Below are 22,739 nucleotides of genomic sequence, written 5' to 3'. Positions count from 1 at the left end.
CCAGCCAAGCTGGAGCAAGCCAACTCAAGTCAACGGAGGAGAAAAAAAGCACGACCTTTCCGTCTTCATAATCCTAAATTGCATTAACAGAGGGATACAATAAAGATCAAGGGAGGTACTAATACCACTCTATGAAGCCTTAGTAAGGCCACACCAGTGTGCAGTAGCTGCCAAAAAAGCCAACACAGTTCTAGGCTGCAGCAACAGAGGGATAGAATCAAGATCACATGAAGTGTTAATACCACTTTATAAGGCCTTGGTAAGGCCACACTTGGAATATGCATCCAGTTTTGGTCACCACACTACAAAAAAGATGTGGAGACTCTAGAAAGAGTGCAGAGAAGAGCAACCAGGATGATGAGGGGACTGGAGGCTCAAACATACGATGAACGGTTGCAGGAACTGGGCACAGCTAGTCTATTGAAGAGAAGGACCAGGGGAGACATGAAAGCAATCTTCCAATAATTGAGGGGCTGCCACAGAGAGGAGGGGGGTCAAGCTATTCTCTAAAGCTCCTGAAGGCCAGACAAGGAATAATGGATGGAAATTGTTCAAGGAGAGATTCATCCTAGAAATAAGGAGACATTTTCTCACAGTGAGAACAATCAACCAATGGAACAGAAGTTGCCTTTGGAAGTTGTGGGGGTGTAGGAAGTTAAAACCCACCCCTCTCCTAGAAAAATGAAATATCCTAGGAAATATTGAAAAGGCAGAATATTATATTTCCCTGGAACAGAAATGGAGAAACATGTTTTTAGGCAGGAAGCATACTTTAGACTTAATAGTCCTCACCTTCCTCAATGAGACATTAAAAAGCCTGGGCCAGTCTATTCTACGTAACAAAGCTCCAGGGGTGATGGGATTAAGGCATGATAGTATCAGTTCCATTTCTTTTTCTCTCATTTTTTCCACTCATTAATTGGTGTTGTGGCACCTTCAGTTCAGCTTTCTCCAAACTTTTCCATGTTTTTTTTTTGTCAGTTTGCTCCATTGACCGTTTTCCCATCCTTTTTTCCTAAAGTAATGCAATTGTCTGCATTGTTTTGATAAATATGCAGTCTTTTGACAGATGTTTCTGCAATAAACTTGCATTAAAAAAAAGAAGCAACACACTCAGGGGACTGTAAAGTTCAGACAGTTGAGTGGTCAGCTTTCAACTGTAGTCGGCAAGTGAGTTTTGGTTCATATATTGATTAAAAACAGCAAAATTACCTCCATCACTATCAAACAAGAACCAATAGTTGCTCCATCCCTACAGTGGACAAGTGGGGGGAGAGTGATGATATTACAGATGAAAGTCACTGCAACAGAAAAGAATCTCTTTGTGCCAGAGGTGGGCTTCAAAAATTTCAGCAATGGGCTCTCTGCTCGGGTGCTGGGTGGGCATGGCCATGGTGGGCGTGGCCTAGTCAGCCTCCGACACCGTGGCAGGGGAGGGGTTAGGGTTGCGTTTTCGCTTTTCCCAGGCTCTGCAGGCTTGTTCTCCCCCCTCCCCGACCCTCCATGTGGGCCCTGCACTTACCTCGCATCCAAAACAGGCCACATGGAGACTAGTGGGAGGGGCATGGTGGGGGGGCAGAGGCAGGGCATGGTGGGCGGGGCCAGCCAGGGGTGGGATTTCTCTGAACTGACCATAACGTTAGCTACGGATTCTCCCAAACCCGGGCAAACCTGTAGCAGCCCACCCCTGCTTTGTGCCCCTTTGTTGTCTGAGCAGAAAGCGGCCATTGATTCTCTCCCCACAATCTGACTTCTATTCACAACATAAACTTACCCACAGTGAATCACAGCATTTCTAATTATTCAGTCCTGGGATGTATAAACAGAGGCAGAGAATCAAGTTCATGTCAAGTATTAGTACCACTTTATAAAACCCTAGTAAGGCCACACTTGGAATATTGCATCCAGTTCTGGTCACCATACTATAAAAAGATGTTGAGACTTTGGAAAAAGTTCAGAGAAGAGCAACTAAGAGGATCAAAGGCCTGGAGACTAAAACATAGGAAGAACGGCTGCAGGATTTGGGTTTAACTAGTCTAGAAAAAATAAGAATTAGAGGGGACATGATAGCAGTATTCCAGTATTTGAGGGGCTGCCACAAAGAAGAGGGGGTCAAATTATTCTCCAAAGCACCAGAGAGCAGGACACGAAACAATGGTTGGAAACTCACCAAAGAGAGAACCAGCCTGGAATTAAGGAGAAACTTCCTAACAGTGAGGAAAATTATCCAGTGGAACAGCTTGCCTCTAGAAATTGTGGGAGCTCCATCACTGGAGGTTTTAAAGAAGAGACTGGACAGCCACTTGTCTGGAATGGTATAGGTTCTCCTGCTTGAATAGGGGGCTGGACTAGAAGACCTCCAAGGTCCTCCCAGCTCATTCATTCTATTCTATTCCAGTGGGAAGAGAGCTTGGAGGCATCTAGTGAGTACCTTATCTCACTCCTGCCCAATGTATGATTCTGGGATGTGTAGTTCGTATACAGACCGATGGCCATCCAGCATTTCACAAAAAGAAAGAAAGAAAAATCCTCCAGTGAAGAACATAGAACATTGTTGGAAGGGATCTTGGAGGTCTTCTAGTCCAATCCCCTGCTCAAGCAGGAGACCCTGTACCATTTCAGACAAATGGTTGTTCAGTCTCTTCCCCAAAACCTCCAGTGATGGAGCACTCACAACTTGTGAAGGCAAGCAGTTCCACTGGTTGATTGTTCTCACTGTCAGGAAGTTTCTCCTTAGTTCTCAGTTGCTTCTCTCCTTGATCAGTTTCCATTCATTGTTTCTTGGAAACATATAGACTCCTAAACTCATAGGACTCATTAGTTATTCATTATTAAATTTGTTGTTAGTTGCGAAGTCATGTCCGACCACATGAAAAACACTCCTCCAGGCCTTCCTGTCCTCTACCATCCTCTGGAGTCCATTCAAGCTCACACTGACTGCTTCAGTGACTCCATCCAGCCACCTCATTCTCTGTCGTCCCCTTCTTCTTTTGCCCTCCATTGTTCCCAGCATGAGGCTCTTCTCCAGGGAGTCCTTCCTTCTCATTAGGTGGCCAAAGTCTTTGAGTTTCCTCTTCAGGATCTGGCCTTCTAAAGAGCAGTCAGGGTTGATTTCCTCTAGGACTGACCGGTTGGATCACCTTGCAGTCCAAGGGACTCGCAGGAGTCTTCTCCAGCACCAGGGTTCAAAGGCCTCCATTCTTTGGTGCTCAGCCTTTCTCATTATTAAATAGGAATGTCTAATATTCCTCCCTGATTTCCTTCCATTTTCACTACAAGTTCTCCATTTCCTTTGGAAATACAAATAATTTTGCCCCACACATCCTCCATCTCTGCCATCAATTTCTCCTGTTTCACCCAAGGGCCAGCAAACCAACTGGAGTGGTACTCTATCCAGACACAAGAATGGCCAAAGGAATTATTTTTATTTTATGTTTTAATAAAACATTTATTCTATTTTTCTAATGGGAGATTATCTGTTCACCCCACAGCATCACCCAGGACACAAAATTAAATATCTCTCTCTCTCTCTCTCTCTCTCTCTCTCTAGGAATTCAGGCCACAGTCAAGGAAAAGTCCCAAATGATGGAGTTTCATGCAAATGTACAAGAAGCTCTAATAATGGAAATCGACTGCAGGTAGTCCCTCGACTTACGACCCACAACTGAGCCCAAAATTTCCATTGTTAAGTGAGACATTTGTTAAGCAAATTTCTGCCTCGTTTTACAACCTTTCTTGCCACCCTTGTTAAGTGAATCGCTGCAGCGGATAAGTTAGTAACCTGGCTGTTAAGTGAATCTGGCTTCCCCCGTTGACTTTGCTTTTCAGAAGGTCGCAAAAGGGGAATCACATGATGTCGGGACACTGCAACCGTCATAAGTATGAACCATTTGCCAAGCACCTGAATTTTGATCACGGGGATGCTGCAATGGTCATGAGTGTGAAAAATGGTCATAAGTCAGTTGTAATTTTGAATGGTCACTAAATGAGCTGTCGTAAGGTGAAGACTACCTGTATTGCAGGATGTAGGAATCCAGCCATGCTTATACCAAACCAGAGGTACATTCTACCTGTTTCTCCCAACCTTAAGTGGCCACAGCCTTTACAGAGTACAGAGTTGAAAAGTTGGAAGGGACCTTGTAGGTCGTCAAGTCCAACCCCCTCCCCACCCAAGCAGGAGACCCTACACCATTTCTGACAGATGGCAGAATCTCTTCTTCAACATCTCAAGTGATGAAGTTCCCACAACTTCCGAAGGCAACTTCTGTTCCATGGGTTGATTGTTCTCACTGCCAGAAAATGTCTCCTTATTTCCAGGTTGAATCTCTCCTTGTTCAGTTTCCATCCATTATTCCTTGTCTGGCCTTCGGGTACTTTGGATGATAGCTTGACCCCCCTCCTCTCTGGGGAAGCCCCTGAAATACTGGAAGACTCATATCTCCCCTGGTCCTTCTCTTCAATAGACTAGCCATGCCCAGTTCCTGCAACTGTTCATCGTATGTTTTAGCCTCCAGTCCCTTCATCATCCTGGTTGCTCTTCCCTGCACTCTTTCTAGAGTCTCAACATCCTTTTTATAGTGTGGTGACCAACACTGGAAGCAGTACTCTAGGTGTGGTCTTACTAGGGCTTTATAGAGTGGTATTAGTACCTCACTTGATATTGACTGTATCCCTCTGTTAATGCAACTTAGGGTTGCATTGGCTTTTTTGGCTGCTGCCACACACTATTGGCTCATATTTAGCTGGTTGTCCACTAAGACTCCAAGATCCCTCTCACAGTCACTGCTATTAAGCCTGGTTTCACCCAGTTGATGTGTGTACTTTTGGTTTTTCTTACCTAAGTGTAAGACTACTTTTCTCTACCTTGAATTTAATTGCTATTCCTTTCCTGGCCCCATCTCTGTCAAACCCCGCCTGGCTGAACTCCCTGGTTTTATCCCTCCTCTCTTCCTCCTCCTACCCCCAGAGGTCGTGTCCCAAGTTTGAGGGGCTCACCTTTTAAATGTGGGGCTCACAAGGGAGCAAATATTCCAGCTGCAGTTTGACTAGCAAGAGAGAAGCAACGGGACAATTATTTGCCTGAATTTGGCCTTACGGTACTCAAGAATAGCAGTTTTTTATTTATTTATTTATTTATTTATTTATTAGCGCTTATAGACCGCCCTCTCTCCCGAAAGGGACTCGGGGCGGTGTACAGTCCATATCAAAATACGTCATAATAAACAATTAAAATATTAAGTGGATAAATACATAAATAAGAGGAGGATAAAAAGATATACAGAACTGTACTGCTAAGTAAATAATTTAAAATGTACAGCATTTAAAACCCCAAAATCCTATAAAATTAAGTTTAAAAGAGCAATTCCCCTAAAATAACCAGTTAAAAATATGTCTACCAGGAGGTAACAGTTATAATTATGCCAGGCCTGCTAATCGGAACAGGTGAGTCTTCAATTTTTGTCGGAAGGAACGGAAGTCAGTGGTGGTTCTAATGTCGGGGGGGAGGTCATTCCAGAGGGTTGGGCCCATCACAGAGAAGGCCCTACTCCTTGGTGTCGCCCGTTGGCATTGCCTAGTGGACGGCATCAGGAGAAGGCCCTCCCTGTGAGAGCGAATTAAACAATTTAAACAATTGCATCATAATACTCTCATTTCCAAAGTCTATAGACCAAACCAGAGGTGGAATTCAGCAGGTTCTGAGCAGTTCTGGAGAACCAGTACCGGAAATTTTGAATAGTTCGGAGAAACGGTAAATACCACCTCTGGCTGGCCCCGCCCCCACCTAATCTCTGTCTGATAGGGAGGAAATGGGGATTTTGCAGTATCCTTCCCCTGCCACGCCCACCAAGCCACGCCCACCAAGCCACACCATGCCCATCAAGCCACGCCCACCAAGCCATGCCCACAGAACCGGTAGTAAAAAAAAATATGAATCCCACCACTGGGCCAAACTGCAATGACATCATAATCTTTTTCCATCCTAATATCTGATGCAAGTGTATAAATTGAGCATTAATTCTTAAAATAGGCTTTGAGTGTCCGTGAATATTAATTTGTGTTCACTGTCTGCAATGGGATATATTTTTTTCATCCAATAAGGATCTTCAGAATTCTACTTTAAACGTGTATAACTATACACACACACACACACACACACACACACACACACACCTCCTTTGTCTGTTTCTCACCTTCATTAACTTTGAAACAGGCACAAGAAGGTGTTTTCCAGACAAGGGGGAGGCGGAGTGAAATTCGTTTTGAAAAACAGATTAATTAAGAAGCAGAAAACAGAGCAGTCGGTTAGTGAGGGAGCCACAACACACAGAATAGGGGCATAATCTATCAAAAGTAGCTCAGCAGGCCATAAGATTCTAGGAGAGATTCCTTGCTAAATCGACCTCTGTCCCCCACTTGGGCTATCGTGCTAAAACGTAAATAGGGTCGAAGTTTTGCAAATTGTGTGAACAAGGGGGTCGGTTTTCCTGGTTTTTTTTGTTGTTGTTTTTTAGGAAAACGTCGTTATGGATGAGCGTCATTTAAGGGCAGGTCAATTTTTCAACTTCGATCAGTTTTTTCCCCCTCTCGGGAGAGGCTGCGGGAAGGCGCTCAGAAGCGGCGGCCGTCGAGGATCGAACTGGGTGGTGGGAAAGGGGCGCAGCGCACGTCCACCGCCTTGCAGAGGATCGCTCACGCGCTCCCCCCCCCTGAGATGCCCCCATCCTCGCATCCCGGGAAATGGGAAGGGGCGCGGGGCGCAGGGCACGTCCGCTGCCTTGCAGAGGATCGCTCGTGCTTCCTCCCCCAGGACAAGCCCCCATCCTCGCATCCCAGGAGGTGGGAAGGGGCGAAGCGCACGTTCACGGTCTTGCAGAGGATCGCTCCCTCCCCAGGAGAAGCCCCCATCCTCGCATCCCGGGAGCGCGCGGCTTGGGCTGGAGACCCTCGAAAGCGCAGGCGGTTGCGCCCGGCGGGGGAGAGAGAAAGCAGCCAAGCCGGACAGCTCCGCAGCGCGTCTCCCCGGGTGGCAGCTCCTTTGAGCGCTCCTCCCCAAGGCGCCTGGCCCGGGGTAGCGCCGGCGGGGCTCTCCGCCTTCCCAGGGAAGGCTCCGTCCGTGGGAAAGCGGAGCGCCTGCCAGATGGCGAGCCTGGCCGGGACCCCGGCGGGGCAGGAAGGTGCGTCTCTCCAGCCCCGCCTCGCCGCGCCCCGCCCCGCCTGGTCTGAAAGCTGGGCTGGCGAGCGGAGGAGCAGAAGAAGCAGAAGCCGGTCGGGGCTCCCGCCTCCGCGCCGGGAGGGCAAGTGGGGGCGGCGCCGAAGGGAGCCCGGGGGGCAGCAGAGGCGCTGAAAGGCGCCCGGGGCAGCGAGGACCGGACCTGAGGGAAGAGACCCCTGGCCGGCTGGGCTGCTTAGGGAGCGGCCAGGGGACGGCCCGGCCCGCGCCCGCCGGGGGAGCGATGCCCTCGCCGGGCCAGCCCGCCGCCGGGTCTCCGCTTTGCCCGGGGGCGCCCACCGCCCATGGGATGTAGCCGCGGCGGGCCGCTGGGGGGTCTCCCGCGCGCCCCGCTCGCCCTGGCCATGCTGCTGCTCTGCACCTACTTCTTCTATTGCCTGACCGGCCCCTGCCAGCCCTTGCGACGGCCCGGCCCGCCCGGCTGGCCCCCCCAGGCCAGTCCGGCCCCCCGGGCGCCCCTCTTCCCCCAGCGCCCTCCCGAGCCCCCCGGGGAGGAAGAGGAGGAGGAGGAGGAAGACGAGGAGGGGGCGCCCCCCGATGCTCCTGCCGGGGCTCTGCCCGTGGCCAGCGGCTCCGGCCAGAAGAAGTTCCCGCAGGCCATCATCGTCGGCGTGAAGAAGGGCGGGACTCGCGCGCTGCTCGAGTTCCTGCGCGTCCACCCGGACGTGCGAGCCGTCGGGGCCGAGCCGCATTTCTTCGACCGCTGCTACGAGAAGGGGCTGCTCTGGTACAGGTAAGAATGCTCCGTCCCGGCCAAGGAGGATGCGCTCCACTCGGCGCCGCTGCCCCTCGCCCCGTTGCCCCTCTTGGATCCAGCGCTGCGCTCGCTGGGAGCCCCTGCGCCCCTCTGTCCCTGCCACGGCGCTTCTGCGGGTTGGGAAATATCCCCAAAGATGCTTTTTTCCTAAGGCAACTGGGCTGTCTTTTGGGGTGGGTGGATGTTGTATGTGTGTGTGTGTTGTTGTTGTTGTTGTTGTTGTTGTTGTTGTTTTCTTGTTGTTGTTTTTTTTGAAGACGTTTCGCTTCTTCAGTTCTGATGGCAGAAAAATAGTTTCTCATCCCCGAGCAGATCCACAAGTTTCCCAACTTACTTGGGATGGGATGAAAGTGGGCAATCCTCTAAAGGAGAGGAAAGGAGCGGGATGAAATTTGCAGGAAAAGGTTGAGTGGTTAGTAAAATAGATCTAATTAGGCTAGCCAGGAGGAAGATTCCTTCCACCCGATCCGGGTCCAAAGCCCAATTATCCATCAGGCCACCCTGCAGAGGGCTTAAGAGCCCCCCAAGGCAGTCCATTCCGGCTGTGCCCCCTCCCTCTCCCGAGTCCGTCCTGTCCCTCCTGGAATTCGCATCTTTTACCTCTCGAGTTTTTATTTATTTATTTATTTATTTTGTTTGTTTGTTTTGTCAAGCATATATAAGATAACAGATCAAACTATAAACATGATTTTGAATACATGAAAAGGATACGAATAAAAAGGGACATTAGGACAGGGACGGTAGGCACGTTGGTGCGCTTACTTCGTGCCGCTTAGTTACTTACTTCTCCCTTCCTTCCTTCCTTCCTTCCTTCCTTCCTTCCTTCCTTCCTTCCTTCCTTCCTTCCTTCTTTGCTTGCTTGCTTCGTGCCGCTGCCCTACGCTAAATAAATAAACCTAACTTCGTGCCGCTGCCTGCTGCTGAGAATAAACGTTGTCCCGAATCATTTGGGCTGGACCCCCCCCCCCCCACACACACACAAACAAATCATCCCTTTCTCCGATGGAGTGATCCCTCTGCTTTCCCCGGTGGCTTCCCTGGAGGAAGCTGTTGCTGGGTGTTTTTTTTCCTTCAGTAAAGTTTTGCTTTGAAGAGGCACAAATCACTCACGTGAGGAAAAGCTGGGTTCTCTTTTGAAATTCAGCAGCCGCTGCTACAAACTGGGAGGTTTTTATAATGATTTGGTGTATTTCTCCTAGCCAGACCCTTCCTTTCCTTTATTTTCCTTTCCTTTCCCGTGTGTGTGTGTGTGTGTGTGTGTGTGTGTGTGTGTGTGTTGTATTTGTACTGATAAATAAATAAAGGGAGACTAGTATAGATCTATTTCGAGCTAATTAGCTCTCATCAGCTAGCCATACCCTTACTGGGATTTGAACCTATATATATATATGTTGTATTTGTGCTGATAAATAAGTAAAGGGAGACTAGTATAGATCTATTTCAAGCTATTTAGCTCTCATCAGCTAGCCATACCCTTACTGGGATTAGAACCTGGGCTGTATTACATATTAGGCAGATGTATTAGCCACTAAGGCACAGGCTCTCCTCCTTCTGTAACACAAATACATACATATACATATACATATACATATACATATACATATACATATACATATACATATGCATATACATATACATATACATATACATCATATACATATACATATACATACATACATACATATATATATATCCTTTATGCTATGTATTTAAAAAACGATAGTACGTTGCATTCACTGTGAGTTCTATTGTGTTGGGGGGGCACTGAGGGGGCTCAAGCAATCTCATTGTGCGTATGTTGTGCACTGACAAATAAATAATCAAATTAAATTAAAATTTATGAAAGCAATGAACGGCTACGGAGAAAACAAATTTTTATTTCTGCATGCAACAAAAACATTGTGAATTGGGGGGTGGGGAGGGGGGAGATGGGTCGAAAACCACAATAAATTGTGTGCCAGTGGGTACTGGCAGCCGTGACACTTATTTTGAGCGACAGGAGCCACAACAGAGGGATGAAAGAGTCAAATGTGGCTCCAGAGCCACAGGTTGCAGACCCCCTGTGTTAGGAGATCCTAAGAGGGGTCAACCATTCTGATTTTTACATGGCAAAGGCTGACGGCAGCCAGGAGTTGAAAAGTGTTTTTTTTTCCCCTGCTGGTGCAGTCTTGTTCAGACAAGACTTTGTTGCTAGATACTGGGGTGACTCTGAACGAGGAGCCCAGCTCTGCTCCCACAATGGATGAAAAGCCTGGTCTGCTGCTTTTTCCTGCCTTCCTCCTCTGTACTGTTTATAATAGTTTCTATTATGGGATCTGGTACGAAAGAAATTCTGACTTTCCAGGGCTGAAAGCTTGTCTGCTTTTGAAGTCGGTGTCTGCTTTTGTGACTTCAAAGGGGGTGTAGGTTTCACAAAGGGGCAAAGTTAACAAAAGCTGACCGCCTATGAAAACCCCTTTAAAAATAAAATAAAAACCCAAATGATGAATTGAGGGTTCGGGTATTGTCCCTCGGTGTCTTGCTCTGTGGATCTGAGCCGCTTGTTCTTCTTCAGGAAGTTTCTGTTCTTATAGCCCCTTCCTCTCACAGATCCAACCCCACCATCTCGAAAGTGAAGTCAGGACGGTGATCCCATGTTCAGCCTTCTAGTCGTCCTTATTTCCCCATCCTTTTTCTTCTCCTTCTTCTCCATTCCTTCTCTTCCCTTGCGTGAATAATAATTCCCCGAATGCCATCCCAAGAAAACACACACTGAGATTTCAAAGAGACACCTATAACAACAGAAAAAGAAAGGAAGAAAGGAGGAGAGAATGAGATCAAGAGGAGGGAAGGAAGGAAGAGGTAAGGAGAGGAGAGGAGGAAGGGAGAGAAAGAGAAGGAGAGAGGGTAGGAAGAGGAAGAGTAGGAGTAGGGGAGAGGTAAGGGAAGGAGGAAGGAAGAAAGTAGAGAAGGCAGGGAGGGAGCAAAGAAAGGGTGGTGTTACAACAGGGAGAAGGGATGGCAAATAAAGCAACCCAAACTGTAGATTATAATCTATTAAATGGAATAACAAATGTATAAGAATGATAAATGCAAAGAAGAATAATCATTATGTGAATGTATACTTAAAATGGTATGTAAGAGAATACATTTTTTTAAAATGGCAAAAAATAAAAATAATTTCCTGCAAATTTGGCTTCACTTCCACCTTGTTGAAAGTAAAGCCAGGACAACTGATGCTGTGATCCCATGTTCAGCCTTCTAGATGTCCTTATTTCCCCATCCTCCTCCTCCTCCTCCTCCTCCTCCTCCTCCTCCTCCTTCTACATTCCTCTCTTCTCTTGTGCGAATAATAATTTCCTGCAAATTTGGGTTCTCCTGAATGCAAGCAGTGAGATTTGAAACCAGGGTCTAAATCTCTTGGGGCTTTGTCTCCATTTTGAGCAGCCCTCAAAAAAGAATCAGATCCTTGCAAATGTCTTGACAATAAACGTTTTTATGGTGGTATTTTGTTAGCCAAATCAGAATGTTGTCTGGTAGTATTTATTAGCTAAATCAGAAGTGCTGCTTTTATGCAGAGTGGGGCAGGAATAAGTACTATATGGAAGAGAAAGTTTGCCTTCAATCTTTGGCTTCTTTGCCTTCTGCAGTTTCTTCCCCAATTAGCTATTTTACAACTCATTGAATTAACGGTTCGCAAACCGGCTAGTAGTTCTTGATGTCAGGGGTGTAGATACCTTGTTGTACATAATAAATAAATGGCCCTCTGGAATGAGTGTTTGCCATGCATAAAGGGCCCCAAGTCTATTGCAAATTCGATTTGAACAGAATAATAAAAACCTTCTCGTTGTTTTTTTGTTTTCTTTTGTATTGGTCTCGAGAGCCTCTCTTGGGGATTCGGGGCTTTGTTTTGTTGCTCCTGGGAGCATAAAAACATTTAGAGTTTAAGGATTGGGATCCTTCATTTCAATCCATTTGATATGCATTATCTCTGGCATAACAGCGGGATAAAGAAGCTTCTGTGTCCCATCATTCCCTCCCAAGAAATTGTGCTACTTCTTAAGCTTGAGCAAAATATATAAGCAAAAAGAAGGAGGGGGGGGGACAATTGGAAGAATTGTAGAAAACCTTTGCAAACAGACCTTTGTGCCTTCTTAATTGACTGGACAAAGAGTTTCTTGGTGAGAAGCAGTGAAAAGACTGCAGTTTCTTCTCATAGTGGCACGAGAGTCTTTTGGGGATGTTACAATCCTCCTCTAATTTCAGAATGGAAGGGAGGCATGGCACTGTTTCACTGTTCAAATCCTGTGGCCAGAGCGATCATCAGGCCCTCCGAAGCAGCTGACCTTATCAGATCCCATCAGACGCCATGCGGGGATCCCAGCAAAACAGTTGGAGTTGTTTGCAACTTCTTGTTTCCCTTTTTTTTTAAAAAAATAAATCTTTTAAAGTTCAATGTAAAACGTTTGCAAATTGGCCTTGGCATTAAAAAAAAAATCACATTTTGCAAAAGCCTAATTTCCTGTTATGAGAGCATAACTCTGTGAAGGCTCATTTCTGGAGGGGAGACAACAGCCAGGCCCCCACCACGAGGCTAAAATTTGAAAAGTTTATGACTCAATGAGTTACAGAAACAGATCAGCCCCTAAGAGCGTGCAATGCTGTTTCATAAATGAATATCCCGGTGTGTTTGTTTGGTATTATAGGGCAGGTAGGCACAATAATTGTATTATTATTATTATTATTCTGGGATTTTAAAATGCTGTGGAATGCATCCCCCATGAAGTCAAGATTGCAGTGCAGCAAGAACAGTTATGTATAGATAGGCTGGCTTCCCTTCCTGTATAGATCGAATGGAAATCTGGAGAATTCTAGAAATTATTTGCAAGATTGAAACTTTCTTCCTCATTAAAATATGTGACCACTTAAACTTGCAAATCACTTTTCTCTCCATTTCTTTGTACTATAAGTATAACTTTTATATTCTTCTTTATGTGCAGATTAGGGGGAAAAGTTAGTTGATTGAAAATGATTTGCACCTGTATATAAATATCTTTTTTTAAAAAAAAGATCTCCCAGGAGAATCTCTGAATAGCCGTTTTCGTAATACTGCTGGTACTGAATATTATGGCACTATCTGTGAGTACAGAAAATGTAGGATTAAAATTGATCAGACTCTCTATATGACTGTAGTGCAGTGAGAATTCATTCTGGGGTGAGATATTCTTTTAATATAAATGCACTCTGGGTGGGCCTGAGTTTGAAGGAGCTCAACCACAATATATGTGCCTAATAATAAACATTGTATCTTGGCCAATCATTACAGGTAGTCCTCAATTTACAACAGTTGTTGAAACAATATCGTTCAAAGTTACAATGGCACTTTAAAAAGTGACTTATGACCACTTTTCACACTTATGGCCATTGCCGTATCCCCCTGGTGACTCGATTTACATTCCGATGCCTGGCAACTGACCCACATTTATGACGCTTGCGGTGTCCCGGGCTCACATGTGACCCTTTCACGAGCAAAGCCAACGGGGAAGCCAGATTCAATTAACAACGGTGGGACTAACTTAACACCTGCAGTGAATCCCTTAAAAATGTGGCAAGAAAACGGAGCAAAAATCACTTAACAAAGTTCTCACTTAGCGGCATGAATTTTGGGCTCTGTTGTGGTTCAGCAATACCCATATCATTTTGGAAAAGTTAAAAGAGAAGAAGATGACCAACAGAGGACGAACTCAATCGTGTGATGATGTGGACATGTTCAGAGTCCCAGAGGACCAGGCTGAGAACAAAATCTTCTGGAGAAAGTCTACTATTTGGTCAGTAAGAGTCAGTGCCAATTGGATGGTGTGGTACCTTTCTTCTTATCTGGTAGAAAAAGTGAGGATTTTAAAATGGCTTTTTAATTTCTAAGATTCTTGGGATTTTACCATCAGTCAGAATTTTCAGGAGTACCGTTCGCTTGTCCAGGAAAGCTTATTGCCAGGGTTCCAAGTAATACACCATAGCAAACAAACAGGTGTATTCCTCAAACAATAGCTTTATTGGATATATCGTATTGGCACAGTTCTGGCGAAAACCGACTCTGAAGTTTTCACCTAATTAAAAGTAAAAGTTTGGCACTTTCTCAAAACAATCAGTCACATGGTCCAATCACGGTGCTTTCTGGTTGCCTAGTGACATCACTCCGCCTTCCTCTGACCAGGTGTGAGAATGACCTTGGTTCCCAAGAGAAAGTATTTTGTTTCGGCTACAAAATCCCAGCTATCTCAAATCCCCCCTTTCTATCCCTCAGCTCTAGTGTGACAACACGGAAGCATCCAAGATGCCTTTGGTCAGGTCAGCTTCAGGGTTGACGCTTATCTTTAATTATTTGTTAGCTTTTAACATTTTGTTTTATTATTTTTCTTTCCGCTGTTACTGTTTAATGCTGCCTCTTGACGGGAAACTTTTTTAAAAAATTGTTTTACTGATATATTTTTTTTAGCCAATCTGTTTATTTTGAAGAAAATCAACTTTCATTAAGTTGGTTTGGTTGGTGAGTTCTAATCCCGGTTTAGGCATGAAAGCCAGCTGGGTGATTTTGGGTCAGATGCTCTCTCTTGTCCCAACATATCTCACAGGGTTATTGTCATGGAAAAAAATAGGAGGAAGGGATATTAGGTATGTTCATCACCTTATTTGTAGAAATGATAAAGGTGAGACTATATTAAATAATTAAGCAAACAAGTGTCAAGCCTCATGGAAATCAGGAGATCCAGGCAGTTCAAATGAGCATAAAGATTTATTGCAAGCTTAAGCTGTCTACAAGAATCTGACCAACTGGCCATTAAGGAAAATGAGCGGGAGATAAGAAAGGCATTCAAGGTGGGTGGGACTCAGATCTCTTGTGGGTGTGCAGGGACTCTTGACTTATGACACATTTGACCCCTCCCTCGGGCTCAACCTGGTTATCTTCTACAAAGAAAGAAGTAGTTCCAATAAGAACAATGGAATATATCAAAATTAGTCATTAAGTACATCCCACTATCACCAATGGGCTATACGACCTATTGCTGATATTTTAACATGGTCATTCTAAGGGAATTTCATCTAGCTAGTCAATAAGTCTTTGGATCTCTACTGCTATCCCTTTTTTAAAAAAATGGATGAGACCAGTTGATTTTCATGGCACTAATCAAGTGTCTGTAAGAAGAGGTGACTTAGTTTGTTGGGCTTCTTAAAACATATTTCTCAGTGAAGTCCGTTGTGTCTAAATTCAGAAAATTGTGATGGACTTTAAGGTCCCTAGTAAATATTGTCTTAATGTTGGAGATCAGAAAGGGTGTCTCTGATTTATTCTTTATGTGCTACACCTCTATCTCACCTTCCATGAGCTATTCAGATGGAGCATGTGGTAGGTTCTTTCACCTTCCATAACTCTTACGGTAAGCTAAGAAAAAGTCACCTTCCATAACTACACTTAGATTTCACCTTGAGTCTCTTCAATCTGAGTCCTTATCAGAATAACAGATTTGGAAAGGACCCTGGAGGTCTTCTAGTCCAACCCCCTGCCCAAGCACGAGACCCTATACCATTCCAGATAAGTGGCTGTCCAGTCTCTTCTTGAACGCTTCCAATGATGGAGCCCCCACAACTTCTATCCTATTGGTTGATTGTTCTCACTGTCAGGAAATCTCTCCTTAGTTCTAGTTTACTTCTCTCCATTGTAATTCCAAACAGTACCTGTATACTTTGAAACTCTGTCATAACAAGTAGGGATGTCCTTGCAATGGGTTAATCAAAAAAAGCCAAGATGGCAGCCCATGATCACGTGATCAAAGCTCCTCCCTTTTTCGAATTCATCTCAGATGTAACATAGGTCAAGTAGATAAAAAAAGCCAAATCATTTAGGTTCAGCACATCATTGATACCCAGGCGTTGCCTTAACAGGCAGTCATGATGCTTTATGAACTGGGGTAATCCCATGTCATGTCAACATAAGGTGTATTTTAACATACTCATAACATGTGTGAACCTAATCTTAAATTTGCCATTTCAGTTAAGTTCAACAAGTGGTAAGGTAAGTTCACTGATGTAATTAACAGATTAACAGAGTTGGAAGGGATCTTGTAGGTCATCTAGTCCAACCCCCCTCCCCAAGCAGGAGACCCTACACCATTTTTGACAGATGGCAGTTCAGTCTCTTCTTGAAAGCCTCCAGTGATGAAGCTCCCACAACTTCCAGAGGCAACTTCTGTTCCATGGGTTGGTTGCTCTCACTGTCAGAAAATGCCTCCTTATTTCCAGGTTGAATCTCTCCTTGGTCAGTTTCCATTTATTATTCCTTGTATGGCCTTCAGGTGCCTTGGAAAATAGCTTGACCCCCTCCTCTCTGTGGCAGTCCCTCAAATATTAGAACACTGCTATCATGTCTCCCTTGGTCCTTCTCTTCACTAAACTAGCCATGCCCAGTTCCTGCAACCATTCATTGTATGTTTTAGCCTCCAATAATAAGGTAAAAACAAGGAGTAATCTTGTTGTCAACATTATAGAAATAGTTTTTGGTGGCTGGAGAATTCTGGAATTGAAGTCCACACATCTTCAAAATGCCAAGATTGAACAAAAAAAACAACAACCCACTATTCTAATTCAAGGTCCTGAAATTTCCCGGTGGTTACTCAGGACCAACCCAGAGTAAATCCTGCTCGGCTTTAGAATTAGACAGGTTTAACAATGTGTTGTCATCTGCTGAGAGACCCAGTCAAATCCTGGCAAGGTTTACTTCAGTCTAACCGTGGTGGAGATTAAATGGTACACCTCCCCGTGGTTTTCAAGAGCAGAGTTAAACACCTGCTCAGCTCCCAAGCCTTAACTGCAGCTCCATCATAATCTCTTGATCGGTATAAAAAGTAGGAGCTAAACCTACCGGCTTTAACGATATCTTTTCGTTCCCCTCCCTTTCTTGCTTGTAAGCTTGTTAAACTTATGTCTGTTTCTTTTTCTCATTTTTCCTTTTGGCAGAGAAAATGGGTTCAGGTGTATTTAAGATCGCCTACGGTTGCAGGGGGGGTGGAGATATTTAAATCTGGGTGTGGAGATGCGCTTGGGGGGTTGGAGAAAGAATTTTAAAAGTGGAGCTTTCTCGCTCCTGGGGAAATTTTTGAAAGTAGTGTCAACATTTCTGAAATAGTTGACTAAGCCGAGAAATTCCAGATTGTGCCAAAAGCTTTTAATTGCCAGCAAGTTGACCCCACCTCCTGCACCTGTGGGATTGTTCGATTTAAATGGCTTTTTTTTTTAAAAAAAGAAGACACTATTTTGAGTCACCAAGTCCTTCTGCACGACTCAAGTTTCTTTCTGTTTTCCCACCGCAGTGTTTAATCCTTAATGCAGGTTTGTGGATGCAGCTTGAATATTTCATGGATGGCCTCTGATCAGCATTTGGCTTTCCTTAAAGAAAGAAGTTCTTTTGCTTTATAAATATATTATGCAACACAACAAAAGGCAAAGGGTAGCGTTTTTTTTCCTGGAGTGGTTTTTTTTTTTAATGCTTTTCTTGGCCCTATCTTTTTTTCTGCAACTTGGTCCCTTTGTTAATAACAAAAGAAACCTTCAGTTAGAAAGCCATGAGTAATTCCCCAGATTGCCTAAACCCTTTTAACCCTTCAGTGCAGGGCAGGAGAAGACTGTCCGATTCAATAGAAAGGGCAGGATGCAAATTGGATCAGTAAATGAATAAAACAAGACGTAGAACAGCTTTCCTTGCTGGCACAACTACATTTATGACTGTCCAGGACTTAAGGAAATCATTAATTCAAACCAGCAGAGGGGCCTAAAGAAGGGCAAGATTGCAGCTGCAAAACGGCCTCTGTAGCCTCCTCTACAAGAAGCAATGGGTGGCAGCTAATCAAGGAGAGAAGCAACCTAGAAATTTCCTGGCAGTTAGAACAATTCATCAATGGAACAACTTGCCTCCAGAAGTTGTAAATGCCCCAACACTGGAGGTTTATAAGAAGAGTTTGGATAACCATTTGTCTGAAGTGGTGGAGGGTTTCCTGCCTAAGCAGGGAGTTGGACTAGAAGACCTCCAGGGTCCCTTTCAATTCTGTTATTCTATTCTATTCTATGTGCATTGTGTTGTGCCGGTGTGACTGTCATGTAGTTGCTGTTGGTTTTTGCTACAAACACACTGTGATGTCCCTAAATCTAAACTCTTAAAAGGTTTGGGTTATATATTGCCCTAGGCCTAGGCTAAACCTTAACTTTAGAAAAAGGGGTTTTAGTTATTCCTTGCAGCTGTAAACAGCTGTGCAACAAGCTGAATTCAGACAAGCACAAGGAAGTTTTTGCAAACCCCACCTGTCCAGGCATGGCTAGACTGATGCGCTCTGGCTAGGGTGGAAAAGGGGCGATGTTGCAACAGGTAAGCAAGCAATAACCTTCCCTCTTAATGATTTCTTGCCACAATTAAATTCAGCAAAGAGGCAAAGTGCGGTTTCAAAACATGTTTTGGCTCAGTCAAGAAGACGGTTTTCTTGGCAAAAAAATTAATTTTTTTCTGAGAGCAGCCCAAAGTTCCTGAGTTTACTCCCGTGTCAACGGGATCAATAGGGCTTGGTCAACTGCTTGCTCAATCAGATAGCAAAGGCCAACCTTCTCTCCGTCGTGGGATTAATGTGTGCAGGTAGTCCTTGATTTACGGCGATTCATTTAGAGACTGTTCAAAATTGCAGCGGCACTAAAAAAGCAATTCAGGATTATTTTTCACAGTTACGACCTTTGCAGAATCCCCATGTACAGTAGAACCTCTGGTCACGAACGTTTTTTTTTTGTAAGCGCCAAATTTCCTGTCATTTGTTTACAAACAACACCAACCCACATGGGGCTGCGGCATTAAATTTGGTTAGGTTCGGGTCACGACTAAATTGGGTTGCGGCCATAGTTATGGAACAAATTATGGCTGTGTCCTGAGGGTCTACTGCATATCAAAATTCAGATGCTGGTTTCATACTTATGGCCACTGCTGTATCCCAGCAGTGGATTTTGCAACCTTCTAACGAGCAAAGACAATGGGGGAAACCAGATTCACTTACCAACCACTGGGACAAGGAAGGTCGTAAAATGGGGCAAACCTTGCCTAACAAATGTCTCGCTTAACAATGGAAATGTTGGGCTCGATTATCAATTGTTGATTGTTGGGTCGTAAGTCAAGGACCACCTCTATTCATGTAGGTGGCTAGGTTACACTTTTAATTTAATATTAATTTTCTGGGTGCTGGGTGGAGCCCCTGTTCTCACCGCGGTCTTTGAAGGAAGGCACTGCATGGAGGCAGGATAAGAGTCCGTTTTGTTCATTTCCAATGTTTATTTTGTTTTCTTCTTTTAGTGAATGGTGTGCTGTTTTCATACTCATACTAAGCCCCGGTATGTTTTAATCATAGTTAACAGACTCGGTTTTATCTGTCAGAGAAATGATCTTGGCTTGCTTGGCCGATTCTTGGTCTGCTGTCCTTCCTTTCTATCTTCTCTTGCATGTTGCTTGGACTTGGAGGAGGGAGACCAGCCGATAATTGGGATGTAAGCGTAGCCTTAAAACTCAAATCATGCAGCCATCAGAATATCTGCCACGCTCTTCAGAATTCAATCAGGGGTTTGTTTGTTCTTCTCCATGCTAGATTTCTATGGCTAATAATAGCAATAGCTTCAAATGGCGTAGGAATGGTTCCTTTTTATGCAGAAAAGAGGCACAGAAAAAAATATCGTGGTTGTGATTGATAAATGATTTATGGCAGCGGTGGCCGCGTTACTGCCGGTTCAGTTGGCGCGCACCGTTTTGCTCCCCAAGCGTGCGCAGATGGCCAAAAATAGATCTGCGCATGCGCAGAACATTTAAAAAGAGGGGGAAACATGCCATGTTGACCAGAGAACTGGTTCGGAGGCGTGGCAGGCTTGGGCCGCTGCCGGTTCTGATGACCCAGGCCGGCAAACCACTACCAGTTCAGCTGAACCAGTCCGAACTGGTAAGAACCCACCTCTGATTTATGGCCACTTTGCCAAGACTCAGTTCTTTTTGCTCTCTCTTGTCCCGTTCGGTATTTTAATGACCTCCTCACCCCATCATCACAAAACCTTTCAAAAAAGTAGCCCGGGTGAGATTAGAAAAAAGTGTTTATTCATTTCATCTGCACACAAGCAGTATGTATTTACAACTCTTTCTGAACAAGCAGGCGTGCCGGATTGCTTCAGGGTTTGGGGAGAACTTTACACGCATAAGGGTGTAACCATGTAGCCCAGGGGTCGGTAGCATGTCACGCACCAGGAACTGCCGTGCTCTTCCCCCATCAAAATATGACGGATTGCTCCGAGTATCGCAGTTTTTTATTTATTTTATTTTAGTTAATTAGCTTGTCAAACATGTACAAGATAACAGGTATAAGTATAAACATGGACGTGAACAAAAGAAATGAATACAGATAAATGGGGACAGTAGGACAGGGACGGAAGGCATGTTGGTGCGCTTATGCACGCCCCCCTTTACGGATCTCTTAGAAAAGGGGTGAGGTCCACGCTAGACAGTTTGAAGCTATGGGTGGGTTTGAGGATGTAACAACGGAGTCAGGTAGAGCATTCCAGGCGTTGACCACTCTGTTGTTGAAGTCATATTTTCAGCAATCGAGTTTGGAGCCGTTTACTTTGAGTTTGTATCTATTGTTTGCCCGTGTATTATTGCAGTTGGAGCTGAAGTAGTCGTTGACAGGTAGGACATTGTAGCAGACAATTTTGTGTACTGTGCTTAGATCATAACTCAGGTGGCGTAGTTCCAGGTTGTCCAAGCCTAAAATTTCAACCCTTGTGCCATAAGGTATTCTATTGTGAGCAGAGGAGTGGAGGACTCTTCTCGTGAAATGCCTCTGGACCTGCTCGATTGTATTAATGTCCGATATACAGTATGGATTCCAGGCAGAAAAGCTGTATTCGAGGATTGGTCTGGCAAAGGTTTTGTATGCCAGTTAGCAGTACAGTGTTACCGGAGAAAAGGCTTCTCAAAATTAGGTTAACAACTCTTAATGCCTTTTTGGCAATGCTTTTACAGTGAGCTCTGGGGCTTAGATCGTTTGAGATGAGGACTCCAAGGTCTTTGACTGAGTGAGGATCGTCTACGAGGTCGTATCCGCCCAGCTTGTATTTGGTGTTCTGATTTTTGTTGCCACCCAGACTCATTGCTGAAAGCTCACACATTTTCCCACCAGAGCTCACCTGATCTCACTTCAGGACGCCAAAACTTTTTGATCTTAGCAACCACTTGAGTCATGGGAGGTGGGGGTTAATTTTGAGAATTGAAACTGCGGACAGTTTAGGATGTTCACGCATGGGGCAAGTCAGAAAAATCAAGATGGCAAGTGCGATCACACAATCAGAGTGCCACTCTTAAAAAAAAAAACTAGCGCTGGATTTGCAATGCATGTCAAGTCGGGAAATGGCTTTTCTCGCACAATCACAGGTGCCATATTTACCCTCCTATGGATCCCCTCTAGTTCATAGGGAATATGCATCAGATTTGGGAGGGGCCCTACTCATTCCTCTGTTCCTTTGGAGCAGAGGTGGGGGGCTTTGGCCCCCTTTGTGACTTGTGGCCTTCAACTCACAGTTGTCAACCCTGAAGCTGATCTGGCAGCTTGACAGCTTCAGTGTTGCCACCCTGGAGCTGAGGGATCAGGAGCGGGGGAATAGAGCCAAATAGAGGGGGGATTTTGTAGCCAAAACAAAATACTTTCTCTTGGGAACCAAGGACATTCTCACACCTGGTCAGAGGAAGGAGGAGTGATGTCACCAGGCAACCAGACAGAGGTTTGATTGGACCATGTGACTGTTTGTTTGGGGAGGGGAATACTTTTACTTTTAATTAGGTTAAAACCATGTGAAGCTTCAGAGTCGGTTTTCACTAGATCTGTGCCAATATGATATATCCAATAAAGCTATTCTTTGAGGAATCCACCTGCCTCGGAGTTTTGCTTGCTATGGGTGTATTACTTGGAACCCTGACACCAGAATTCCTGAGCCAGCTGACTCGAAAATTCTGGGAGTTGAAGTCCACGAATCATAAAGGGGGCTGTAGTTCCCCACCTCTGCTTTAGAGTATCTCTCAAGGCCTAATAAAAATTACTTTGTGTTGAGTTTGACTTCCATAACCTCCTGGGTTACATATACTTTCCATCCAGCAACCAGTCATGCCGAAGCAAAATATTGTGCTACTGCAATGATAATAAGGAAAAACTAGGTAAAGAACTAAAGATCTTTCTTTGTATTGATACTTTTTTAGTAATTTACCATATTTTTCAGAGTATAAGATGCACCTTTTTCCCCCTAAAAGAGGGTGAAAATTTGGTGCGTCTTATACACTGAATGTAGCCCCACGCACCCACCCACCGGCCCCCACCCTTTGGCCTCTGCCTCCCAGCAATTTACCTCTTTGCAGCAAACAGGGGGCTTGCTGAGGCTTCAATAAGCTATAGCAATCCCTGAAGCCTGAAACAGCTGATGATCGGGAGAAATTGAAAGTGAAACTTGCTGTTTGCTCCACATGGCAAATTGCTGGGAGGCAGATTTTTTTTTCATTTGTGCTAATCAGGCTGTTTGCTGCAAGGAGGTAAGTCAACAACTATAAATGCCTTCAGAATGTTCAAATTATTGAACTTATTTTTTAAAGGCTGCTTTATTATTGTTCTAGATACCGTAACTTAACAAAATGAAGAAGCTTTTTAAAATAAATGTTTGATCTGA

The 22,739-nt window shown here is 44.7% G+C and overlaps 1 protein-coding gene across 1 annotated transcript in view; it reads left to right on the top strand.

The window, feature by feature from the left end:
• The first annotated feature begins 7,240 nt into the window (after nt 1-7,240).
• HS3ST6 (heparan sulfate-glucosamine 3-sulfotransferase 6) overlaps nt 7,241-22,739 on the top strand; it is an 84,123-nt gene continuing 68,624 nt past the window's right edge. The window contains exon 1 of the mRNA XM_081966018.1: nt 7,241-7,964. Within this exon, the coding sequence (XP_081822144.1) occupies nt 7,516-7,964 (449 nt within the window). The 5' untranslated portion in view covers nt 7,241-7,515. The remainder of the gene's footprint in view (nt 7,965-22,739) is intronic.

Source organism: Natrix helvetica, assembly GCF_964273705.1.
Source record: "Natrix helvetica genome assembly, chromosome: 13".
NCBI classification, from domain to species: domain Eukaryota; kingdom Metazoa; phylum Chordata; class Lepidosauria; order Squamata; family Natricidae; genus Natrix; species Natrix helvetica.
This window is presented reverse-complemented; position numbering and strand designations above follow the sequence as displayed.